The sequence below is a fragment of the Terrapene carolina genome, unplaced genomic scaffold (assembly GCF_002925995.2).
Source record: "Terrapene carolina triunguis isolate 2854851 unplaced genomic scaffold, T_m_triunguis-2.0 Scaffold90, whole genome shotgun sequence".
In the NCBI taxonomy this organism is placed as follows: Eukaryota; Metazoa; Chordata; order Testudines; family Emydidae; genus Terrapene; species Terrapene triunguis.
This window is the reverse complement of record NW_020664441.1, coordinates 4,056,928-4,068,377: the sequence shown is the minus strand read 5'-3', so window position 1 is coordinate 4,068,377 and position 11,450 is coordinate 4,056,928. Positions and strand designations below refer to the sequence as shown.

Below are 11,450 nucleotides of genomic sequence, written 5' to 3'. Positions count from 1 at the left end.
TAGGGTGCAGCGGGGCAGGGCTGAGATGCCCCAAGGGGAAGTAGTTAGGGTGCAGCGGGGCAGGGTTGAGACGCCCCCGAGGGGCAGTTAAGCTGGGGGGCAGGCGCGGAGCGGCGCCCCAGGCCGCTGCATGGCTCGGGCGGAGCTGGGGGGGCGCCAGGGCCCAGCGAGGCCGCCCGGCGCGCTCCGCCCAGCGCCGCGCTCCGCCCCGCCCCGCCGCCCCCGGCCGCTGCAGCGATTCCGGGCCAGGCCCCGCGCCTGGAGCCGCCAGCGCCGCGCAGGGTAGCCGCAGCCTCGGCCGGGCCGGGGACATGGTGACGGGATGGCCCGGGCCGGAGACGCCTTCCCGCTGCACCTGCTGGCCTGGCACAACCGGCACCAGGCGCTGGAGAGCGAGCTGCGCACGGGGCAGGTGCGGGACCCCCCGGGATTTTTCCCACCTCGCCGGGCATCCCCGAAACCTCCCCCACCCCGCCGGGCTCCCGCGAGACCCTCCCTTGGACCCCCCACTCCCCCGCGCTTGTATCCCTGGCACCTTCCGGGACCCCAGCGGCACCCCGGACCCTCCCGGGGAACCCCTCACTCTGCTGGGCACCTGGACCCCCCGGGATCTCCCCGCCGGGCACCCCCAAAATCCCCCCTGCTCCCCTACCCCCCCCCGCCACCCCCCCCCCCCCTCGGCCCCCCCGGGCCCCCCCCCTCCCGGCTTTGCCTGGCACCCTCAGAACCCTCCCCGGGATTTACCCCACCCCGCTGGGCACTCTTGGGACTCTGGGACCCTTCGCCCCTCTGGGCACCTCTGGAACGCTTCAAGGCACCCCGGACCTTCCACCCTGCTGGGCACCCCGGGACCTCCCGGGACACCCCCCCCACACACACATTCTACTGGGCATTCCCAGGACCCCCCCACACACAGGCCATGGAAATCCCCTAAATTCCCAGAACCCCTCACCCCAGCACCCACTACCCTGCCAGGCATCCCTGGGCAACACACTGTGGGCACCCCCACCCTGCTGGGCGACTCCCTAACCCTCCAGCACCCCCCCCAAACCCTGGGACCCCTTAACATTTTCCACCCCACTAGGCACCGGCCATCCCTTACCTCCTAGCATTCTCCACCCCACTAGGCACTCCCCACTCCACTGACCCCGTCCCACCAGACACCCTGCCAATCTGCTGGGTACCGGTCACCTGGCAACTCCTATACCCCCGGGACTCCCCAGAATCCCCACTCCACTGGGCATCCCTACTCTGCTGCAGCCACCCCAGGACCCCCTGGGGAACCCCATCCATCAGGCACACTTAGGACTCTACACTGTGGGGACCCTCCTAACCTCCACCCTGGGACCCCCTAGGGCACCCCACCCCCATGGGTAGCCCCACCACAGGGACCCACTAACCCCTCCCCTGGGACCTACCCCACCCCATCAGGAATCCCCAGTGTAGGTACCCCATAACCCACCTGGGATATCCCACTCTGGCACTCCCCCACTGAGCATCCCCTCCTAACTCCTATTCCTACACCAGGTATCCCCCACTCCTGAACCTCAATCCAGCATCTCACTAACCCTGCATCACCACTCTCCAGGTGTCTCCTAACCCCACATCCCCTCCACTGGGTACCCCCTAAACCCTGGTACCCGCTAATCCCCATTCCTCTACTCCAGATCCCTATTCTCCATTACTCCACTCTGGTACCCCCACCCCACCCCGATACCCTCTCTACTCACCCCTCTGAGTAGCCTCCATCCCTTCATCTGGTATCCCACACCAGGACCCCTATCCTCCATCCTTTCCACTCTGGTACCCTCATTAGGTACCCCCAAACCCCTTCCTTCTGGTACCCCCCAGTACCTGCACCAGGTACCCTCTTAATCCCACTCCTCCATCCAGTATCCCCTACCCCCAGCATCGCCCCACTATGTACCCTGACCCTGGTATCCCCATCCTCCATTCCTCCACCTGACACATCTACCCAGCATCCACCCCACCAGGTGCCCCCCCCCCCCCGTCCCCCCCGTTCCCCCTTCCCCCCCCCCCCCCCCCCCCCCCCCCCCGCCTCACCCCAGCATCACTCCAAATGGCACCAGGTGCTGGAGAGCAAGCTGCACTCGGGCAGCCCCCAGCCCTTATTTCCCAATCAGCTCCCCCCTGCCCCGATCCCTCTCACCAGGTCCCCACATTCCCCAGCCGGTACCAGGCTCTGGAGTGTGATCTGCTCACAGGGCAGGTGTGGGATCGACCCCATTCCATAGCCCTCCCAGCCCCTTATCTCTCCTCCCCAACCAGCACTAGGCTCTGGAGAGTGATCTCAGGGCATAAACCCACATCCCCTGCCCTCAGCGCCCCCCATGATCCCATATCTGCCTGCAGCCCACTACAACCACAGTCAGGAGCTTGACAACAAGTTGAGAGGGGCCATAGGGGAAGTGGGCAGGACAAGGCACCCCCACGTCCCCTCGCTGCCATGGGAGGGGCACCTTTGCATGAGTGAGGCTGAGGAGCTGGGCAGGAGAGTCCCCTTGGGGGGGAAGGGGGCAGGCAGAATGGGACCCAGGAGTCCGGGATGGTAGTGCGGGATGTTCACCCATAGAGGCCCAACAGCTTCCAGCCCCGGCAGAGAGGCCAGAGCCCAGGATGGGGAATGGGACCCAGGCCTCCAGGACGGCAGTGGTACAGCTGGGGCCCTAGTTTAGCCCACTGGGGCATGGGGGGTGTACAGCTGTTAACCCCGCAGTTCCCGTTCAGCACGATATCGAGTTGATCGACCCACGGGGCCGCACGCCTCTGGAGCTGGCTGTGTCACTGGGCAACCTCGAGTCGGCCCGGGTGCTGCTGCGGCACAACGCCAACGTGGGCAGGGAGAATGCCAATGGCTGGACAGGTACTGGCGGGGGGAGCACACGGAGCTGGGGGAGGGCAGGACCGGGGGGCAGTTATGGGGAGTTGGGCAGCTCTGGTGCCAGCCCCGCTGATGCACAGCTCCTGCCCTATGGCACGGAATTTCTCCCCCACTAGTTCCTGGAGGTCTCAGCCTCCCCTCTGCCATGCTCCAGGGGGCTGGTGCCCGTGGACCCAGGATTCACACCTGGACTTCGCCAGCAGAGGGTCCTGTATCGTGCCATTGGATACCTGGCTTTGCATGCCCAGGGCAACGGGTTGGTGCTGGCCTTGCCCGGGGTGTGTGCAGGGGAGGGAGCTGGCTTGGGTGCCAGTGTGCAGCGGGGACAGGCAGTGCCCTATGCCTGATGGCTCTGTGTTGCTCCCTCTCTGCCCCTCCCCCAGTCCTGCAGGAGGCCGTCAGCACCGGGGACCCTGAGATGGTGCAGCTGGTGCTCCAATACCGCGACTACCAGCGTGCCACCAACCGCCTGGCTGGCATCCCCGAGCTGCTCAACAAACTGCGCAAGGTCAGTGTGTGTGTGTGCCCCCAGCCAGCCTTGCTGTCAGGTACAGACCCCCCCACACTCCCCCACCCCCTGGATCCCAGCCCCCTGGCACCCCCCCCCTGGGATACAGATTCCCCCCTGCCCTGGGGTACAGACCCCCCAGGACCCCAGCCCTCTGGCACCCCCGCCCTGGGGTACAGACACTCCCTGCCAGGACCCCAGCCCCCTGTCACCCCCGCCCTGGGGTACAGACCCCCTGGGACCTCAGCCCCCTGCGCCAGCCTTGCCCTGGGATACAGACACCTGCCCCCGGGACTCCAGCCCCCTGCCAGCCTTGCTCTGGGGTACAGATACCCCACCCCAGGACCCCAGAACCCTGGCACCCCCACCCTGGGGTACAGACCCTCTGGGACCTTAGCCCCCCGCCCCCCTTGCCCTGGGGGACTAGCCCCCCCCCAGGACCCCAGTCCCCTGGCATCCTTGCCCTGGAGTACAGACACCCCCCTGGGGCCCCAGCCCCCTGGCATTCCCACCCTGGGCTACAGACACCCCCCTGGGGCCCCCACCCTGAGGTGCAGATGAACCCCCCACCGGGACCCCAGCCCTCTGGCACCTCCGCCCTGCTGGCCCCTAGGTGCCCCCTGAGAGCTAAGCCCTGGGCGCCCGCAGTGCGATGGATCCTCCTGCTGCCACTCTGGGGATCCATTGTGGATGCATCTGGGATCCCCCAGGATCTCGGACATGAGCACACCTAGGATCTCACCCAGCTCTGGGGATTCCCAGCTTGAGATTTGTCCCCCAGGATCTCTCACTTCCCCCGGGATCCTGTTCTTACCCCCCACCTCCAATCAGGGCAGGGATCTCCCCTCCTCCCCAGGTCCGGATCTCTCTTCCCCTGCCCCTCCTGGATCTGATCACTGCAGGGAATCCCACCCACCCTTCTGATCCCCCCCCCCTCCACCACCCCTCCAGGGAATCCCCCATGATCTCCCCGACCCCAATCTCTGCAGGGATTCCCCCCCGCCCCGCAGACCCTGATCTCCCCCCACCCCGATCTCTGCCGGGAATGCCTGATCTCATTGCTTTGCTGTCCTCTCTCTTCCAGGCCCCTGATTTCTACGTGGAGATGAAGTGGGAATTCACCAGCTGGGGTGAGTCCGTCCCTGGGTGCTCCCGAAGGGGGGTTTGCAGGAGGATACCCCCAATCTCCTTCCCCAGTGCCAGAGACCAGGGATATGCGGCTACATGGAGGGGAGAGACTAGAGACACATGGTGGTTGTCCCCACCCCGCCCCTACCCTGCCCCTGATCTGCCAGCAGTTGGTGCCTCCCTTTCTTGGAGTTGGGCCCTGGGGTAGGGGTTCGGGGGGAATGGGAGCGCTGCCTGGCGGTGTTAAGCCCAGCACCATAATGGAGCCCCTGGTGGCTGGGAGGAGGAACTGCAGACATCTGGACACACCCTCCCCAGCGGGGTGCAGGGCTGGGCTGACAGCGTGCAGGTGGGGCAGCTGCCCACACTGCCATGCCCTCCCCTGCTCACTCTCTGTCCCTCCCCCACAGTGCCCCTGGTCTCCAAAGTGTGCCCGAGTGATGTGTACCGGGTGTGGAAGCGCGGCGAGAGCCTGCGGGTCGACACCACCCTGCTGGGCTTCGAGCACATGACCTGGCAGCGTGGGCGGCGCAGCTATATCTTCAAGGGGGAAGGTCAGAGATGCCCCCAGCCTCTCCAGGCCCCACCCCATTCCTGTGCCTCCGGGGGAATTGGGGTCTCCTCCCCCCATGGTGTTCCTCCCCTGTTCTTCCGTGGGAATTTGCTCCTGCCCTATGCCCCCAGGGGAATTGGGCTCTATTTCCCCTCGATGCCCTGTGCAGGATGCACCTCCCCGATCTGGCTGAGTAGTAGAGGTGGGCCCCTTTCCACTCCCCGACATGAGGGGCTCCCAGAGATGGGGCTGAGACCCCAGCTGGCCCAGCCCTCGGGAGGGGAATGGGGTCACTGCCAATGGGAGTTGGTGCTCCATTGGGATATGGCTGCTGTAAAGGGCCAGGGAAGCAGTCCGCCTGCACCTAGAGTCTCACGGGATCCTGGAGGGAGGCTGAGGTGACATCACCACGGAACCTCCAGCCTGGCCACAGGTGGGGTGGGGTGGGGTGGGGCTGTGGCACTGATGTGTCCCCTCTCCCCCTGGCCAGAGGAGGGTGCCGTGGTGATGGAGGTGGATCACGACAAGCAGGTGGTCTACACGGAGACGCTGTCGCTTGCCCTTCACGAGCCGGAGCTGATGCTGGCTGCCATGCAGCCCACCGAGGAGCATGTGGCCAGCCGGCTGACCTCGCCCGTTGTCTCCACCCACCTCGACACCAAGAACATCGCCTTCGAGCGGTGAGCTGTTGGGGGGGGGGGCACACGTGGGGGGCATTCATGCAGACTGACCACATGGGGGCAGGCCTCTGAGAGGGGAGCAGGTGTGGGAGGCTGGGTGCACGAGGACAGCCATGAGGGAGGCAGGAGAGTACGTGACTGGGGAGGGAGGGCAGGGAAGGAGGAGCATGCGACGAGTGCACAAGTGGCGGGTGAGGTGGCTGTGCACGAGATGCCCTTGTGCTAGAGGCAGTGGACAGTGGGGAGAGGGGATGGGCACGACTGACATTTGTGTGGTCGCAAATGGTGAGCGGTGTGGGGGATCCATGTGTGTGATGGGCCCTTGTACAACCGTGTGCGCTAGTGAGCATGGGGTTGGGGGGTGGTCTGCGTGTGCGACGGGCCCTTAAACGACCATGCGTACTAGTGAGATAAGCGGAGGATCCTCATACAACTGCACGTGCTAGTGAGAGGGACAGAGGAATCCGCGTGTGCAAGAGGGATTCATGTGACCACATATGCTAGTGAGTGCGGTGGGTGATCTGCGTGTGTGACGGGCACAACCATGTCCACTAGTGAGTGGGGTGGGCCAGGAGTCTGCATGTGCGATGGGCCCTCGTATGGCTGCGTGTCTTAATGAGGGGGCAGGGGGTTCGTATATATAATAGTCCTTCATATGATTGTGTGTGTGCTAGTGAGCGGGCCAGGGGATCTGCGTGTGTGATGGACACAATAGTGTGTGCTTGTGAGTGGGGCAAGGGGGTCTTCATGTACAACGGCCCCTCGTACGACCGTGTGTGCTAGTGAGAGGGGCAGGGGGTCCACGTGTGCGACGAGATTTCATATAACCACATGTGCTAGTGAGCGGGGTGGGTGATCTGCGTGTGTGACGGGCACAACCGTGTGCACTAGTGAGTGGGGTGGGGCAGGGGTCCACATGTGTGATGGGCTCTCGTACGACCGTGTGTTCTAGTGAACGGGGCAGGGGGGTCCGCATGTGCGACTGGCCCTCGTATGCAATGGGCCCTCATATGGCTGCATGTGCGAATGAGAGGGGTAGGGGGTCCGTATATGCAACAGGCCTTCATGTGACCACATGTGTTAGTGAGCGGGGCGAGGGATCTGTGTGTGTGACAGGCACAACTGTGTGTGTTAGTGAGTGGGTCCGTGGGTCCTCGTATGGCTGCGTGTCTTAATGAGTGGGCAGGGGAGCCGTATAGGCATTAAGTCTTCATATGATTGTGTGTGCGCTAGTGAGCGGGGCAGGGGATCTGCGTGTGTGACAGAACACACTTGTGTGTGCTAGTGAGTGGGGCGGGGGGTCTGCATGTGTGATGGGCCCTCGTGTACTAGTGAGCAGGGTGGGGGGGGAGGCGCAAGTGACAGGCCCTTGTACAACCGCTCATGCTAGTGAGCAGGGTTGGGGGGTGACCAGGCCTTTCCTTGGGCATCTTGTCCTTCAGCACCATGCCCGCCCTTGGGGTTGATGATCAGAGCTAGGGCTGGGGGGTGCGCGTGCCTGTAGAGTGACCAGATGTCCCAATTTTAGGAGCCTATATAAGGAAAAGACCCCATTACTCCCCACCCCCGTCCCGATTTTTCACACTTGCTGTCTGGTCACCCTACCTGCCTGCAGCTCTTGTGCAACAGCTCTACTCACAGCTGGGCACTGAAAGGAGGCTCCAGGGAGGAACAGAGCCGGGCTTGAGCAGCTCTTGACTGGAAGGAGCCTGGGGGAGCCGCAGCCAGGCATTGGGGCATATGGGGGAGGGGAGGGGTCTGTCTAGGGCGGAAGTGGGGGAACGCAGCATCTGACCCGGCCATTCCTGTCTTGGCAGGAACAAGTCTGGGATCTGGGGCTGGCGCTCGGAGAAGATGGAAGTGATCAGTGGCTATGAAGCCAAGGTAATGCCCTGTTCCCCACCCTGGGGGTGCAGGGGATGGGAACCTTAACTGGGAGGGGAAGACTGGGACAGGATGGGACCCAGACCTCTGGGATGGCAGTGTGAAGTTCTTGCCTGTAGGGGCCCCACAGTTTCCCGAGGGAGGAGAGATCAGGATGGGGAATGGGACCCAGGCATCTAGGAGCAGGAGGAGATGCTCACCTCTACGGGCCTCATACGACTGCATGTACTAGAGACACCAAGCCAGCAAATGGGACCCAGGTGTCCAGAATGGCAGCACAAGGTGCTCACTCCTTGGGGGTGCAGCTCGTGTGTGGGGGAGGGGGGGCTGGGAAAGCTGATTCACATCCCATGTCCTGGCAGGTTTACAGCGCCAGCAACGTGGAGCTCATCACTAAAACAAGAACCGAGCACCTATCGGACCAGGACAAGTCCCGCACCAAAGGTAACACGCTGGCCCTAGCCAACCAATCAGAACATCCAGTCTGCAATGGCCCACCCCTTCCCCTCTGACACACCCACCCTGCATATCCAATCACAGTGCCAGCCCCACACATATGCACAGCATAGGGTTGCCAACTTAGTAATATTCAAAAACTGGACACTCCTGCAGGAGTGTCGGAACCTCCCCTGCCCCACCTCTTCCTCTGAGGCCCCGCCCCCACGCACTCCTTTTCCCCCCTCTTCATCCCTGTTGCTTGCTGCTTTTCCCTCCCCACCCTCCGGCCCGGTCAGAAGGGACTTGCCTGCGGAGCCAGGGCTAGGAACTACAGCTGCCTGATGAAGGCAGGAGGCGGCCTGGCTGAGTAGGGGCTGGAGCAGGTGATGACCTAGTGCCTCCCGACCTCCCACATCCAAAGTAACCGGACATTGGGCGTCCGCTCAGTAGATCTGACTGGACACTGTCAGGTCCCCTCTTCAATCGGACTTTCCAGTCGAAAACCGGACACTTTGCCACCCTAGTACAGCACCCCTTCCCCTGCGACTGTCCAGCCTGGCCCCAGCCCTCTGTTCAGACTGCCCCGTCCCCCTCTGATATACCCACTCTGGACATTCAGTCACAGCACCCCAACCCTCCCCCTCTGACATGCCCACCCACAGTGCCCCCGTACTTCCCCTTGTAACAGACCCGCCGCAGCTTTCCAATCACAGCACCTGCCTACAAGGGCCTGGCCCCACCCCCTGGCCCTTCAGTCACAGCACGGTACCCATCCCTCCCCTCCAGTCACAACCCCATTGACAACAGCCCGCCTCTCCACCTGTCCATCATGTCTCAAGCCCCGCCCCCTGAGCACTCGTTTAAGCTGCCCACTGATGCTGAGTGTTCTGTATCCACACCACATCAGACCTGATGGGGGGGAACTGGCCCTACCAGAGTAGCCTCCCCCAGGGCACAGAATGAGTGTGGTAGCTGTTTCCTCGGGGAGTGGGGAGGTGGTGGTGGTGGGGATTCATACACTCCAGGGGATCTTTGAGTCTAACCTACTCTCCCCCCTCCCCCTGTAGGCTCCAAGACGCCCTTCCAATCCTTCCTGGGGATCGCCCAGCAGCATGCCTCCCACAATGGGGTGAGTGACAGGCCCCCTCCTGCTCTGGGGACTCGAGACGCACACCTGGTGTGGTGGGGGTCAGGGCAGAAGCGTCAAGTTCCCAGCCATGATGGTAGAATCTGGGGATGGGGCTGTTTGAGGGTGAGGGGTGGGGGGAATACAGCAAGCGAGGGGGAATTTGGCACAAGGGGCACAGCCAGAGAGCATGTGAATGGGGGATCTGACTCCCGTTCCCCATGCCTGCCCCCTCCAGGCCCCCGTGCTGCAGTCCGCCACTCTCACCAACCCCACGGCCATCACCCCCGAGGAGTACTTCGACCCCAGCTTCAACCTGGAGGCCCGCAACATTGGCCGCCCTATTGAGATGTCCAACAAGGTGCAGAGGTGAGGTGGGGGTGGGGGTCTGGGATGGCAGCAGAGGGGCAGAATGTGCTAGAGGAGCATGAAGAGTCGCTCTGCACTTTCAGCCAGTGATACTGTATGGTGTGGAAAATCCACCCTAATTCTAGCTCCCCTCTGCCAGAGAATGGCACCCAGGTGTCTGGGATGGCAGGGCAGTGTGTTCACCCCTAGAAGTTCCTGCAGCTCCCAGCCCCCAGAGTGAGGGAGAGACCAGGACAGGGAATGGGACCCAGGCATCCGGGACAGCAGTGTAGAGTGCTCGCCCCTAACGGGCGCCAGCCTGGTCCCTTGCTTTGCATAGCCAGTGCCGTGCAGGAAGAGGGGCTGGGGCAGCTGGCTGTGATGCTCTCCCGGCCGTGACAGGTTCAAGGCCACGCTGTGGCTGTGCGAGGATCACCCCCTGTCGCTGGTGGAGCAGGTAACGCCCATCATCGACCTCATGGCCATCAGCAACGCTCACTTCGCCAAGCTGCGTGATTTCATCACCCTCAAGCTGCCGCCCGGCTTCCCCGTCAAAATTGGTGAGTGGGGCAGAGCTGAGGGGGGGTGGCCTGGCTGGATTTGGAGCGTGATAGAGGTGGGCAGGGGACGGGTGGAGGGGAAGGAATGGCTGGGATCTGGGGAGTCTGAGGGGCACAGAGGTGGCTGGAGATGTGGTGGGAATTGCGGGGTTGGGGGAAATGAGGGCCAATTGTGGGGGTATGAGGGTTGGCAGGAGTCACCCAGAGTGGGGGGGAGTTGGATTGGGGGCAGGGGAGTCGGGAAGTGTGGCAAGGATCATGGAGAAGGGTGGCTGGGATGATGGGCAAGGAGTGGCAAGGATCATGACAGGGAGGGGTGGCTGGGGGCTGTGGGGAGCTGGGCTGGGGTGGCTGAGGGCTGGAGAGGATGGGGAAGCTGGCAGGAGGGGTGGTTATGGGGCAGGGGAGGGGCAGCAGGGATCATGGGGGGAGGGGGGCTGGGGGCCAGGAAGGATGGGGGAGCTGGGGAGTGGGGTCTGAGGGGCAGAGGAGGTGTGGCTGGGATCATGATGGGGAGGGGTGGCTGGGGGCTGTGGGGAGCTGGGCTGGGGTGGCTGATGGGTGAGGGGCATGCCTGGGGGCTGTACCATCTGTTGCTCCCAGTGTCTCACGCTCTCATGTTCACACACATACACACACACACACACACCAGAGATCCCCCTCTTCCATGTGCTCAATGCACGAATCACCTTCAGCAACCTGTGTGGGTGTGATGAGTCGCTGAGCTCCGTGCGAGTCTGCGGCCCTGCCCCCAGCTCCTCCCCAGGGGATGCCAGAGAGCCAGCTGCAGGGGCAGAGGCGCCCCCCAACCCCAAAGGTAGGGGAGCCTGCAAGGGGGGGGGGCTGGGCACACCAGGCATCCCACTGCAAACCCCACAGTGACCCCTATTGACCCCAGTCTCCATGGGGTCGAGGGCCAAGGCAGTGTGTGTGGGGGGTGGGTGTCTCTCTGGGCGGGGCAGACTCCTACAGGTGGAGCAGTGTGTCTGTGATCCTAGTGGGGTATGGGCCCCCCCACACTCACCCCATCCCCCTCTCCCCAGTGTTCCCGTTCCCCTGCGAGGTGGACCCGGTGGTGTTCGAGGTGCCCCAGGGCTACGCTATGCTGGGTGCTGGCCGCAATGAGCCCATGCGGGACGAGGATGACGACCTGCTGCAGTTTGCCATCCAGCAGAGCCTGCTCGATGCTGGCACCGAGACCGACCAGGTGAGATCTGGGCAGGGCCTTTCTCCTCTCAGGGCACCAGCTCCAATCTGGCCCCCAGGGTGGGGGGGACTGGCAGGCTCAGGGGGGCAGGGAATGGGACATGGGGCCTTTCCCCT

The 11,450-nt window shown here is 63.6% G+C and overlaps 1 protein-coding gene across 3 annotated transcripts in view; it reads left to right on the top strand.

Moving 5' to 3' along the window:
- Positions 1-225: 225 nt before the first annotated feature.
- The window catches only part of ANKRD13D (ankyrin repeat domain 13D), a 12,611-nt gene continuing 1,386 nt past the window's right edge, over positions 226-11,450 (top strand). The window contains exons 1-13 of one of the 3 annotated variants that reach the window (XM_024220013.3): positions 226-412; positions 2,749-2,884; positions 3,286-3,410; positions 4,495-4,540; positions 4,949-5,092; positions 5,582-5,771; positions 7,589-7,655; positions 8,018-8,099; positions 9,161-9,222; positions 9,458-9,588; positions 9,970-10,127; positions 10,780-10,944; positions 11,171-11,334. In XM_024220013.3, the coding sequence (XP_024075781.1) occupies positions 323-412; positions 2,749-2,884; positions 3,286-3,410; positions 4,495-4,540; positions 4,949-5,092; positions 5,582-5,771; positions 7,589-7,655; positions 8,018-8,099; positions 9,161-9,222; positions 9,458-9,588; positions 9,970-10,127; positions 10,780-10,944; positions 11,171-11,334 (1,560 nt within the window). In that variant the 5' untranslated portion in view covers positions 226-322. Of the gene's footprint in view, positions 413-2,737; positions 2,885-2,960; positions 3,411-4,494; positions 4,541-4,948; positions 5,093-5,581; positions 5,772-7,588; positions 7,656-8,017; positions 8,100-9,160; positions 9,223-9,457; positions 9,589-9,969; positions 10,128-10,779; positions 10,945-11,170; positions 11,335-11,450 lie in introns of those variants that run through there. The other 2 variants (XM_024220014.3, XM_024220012.3) reach the window with 2 other exon arrangements.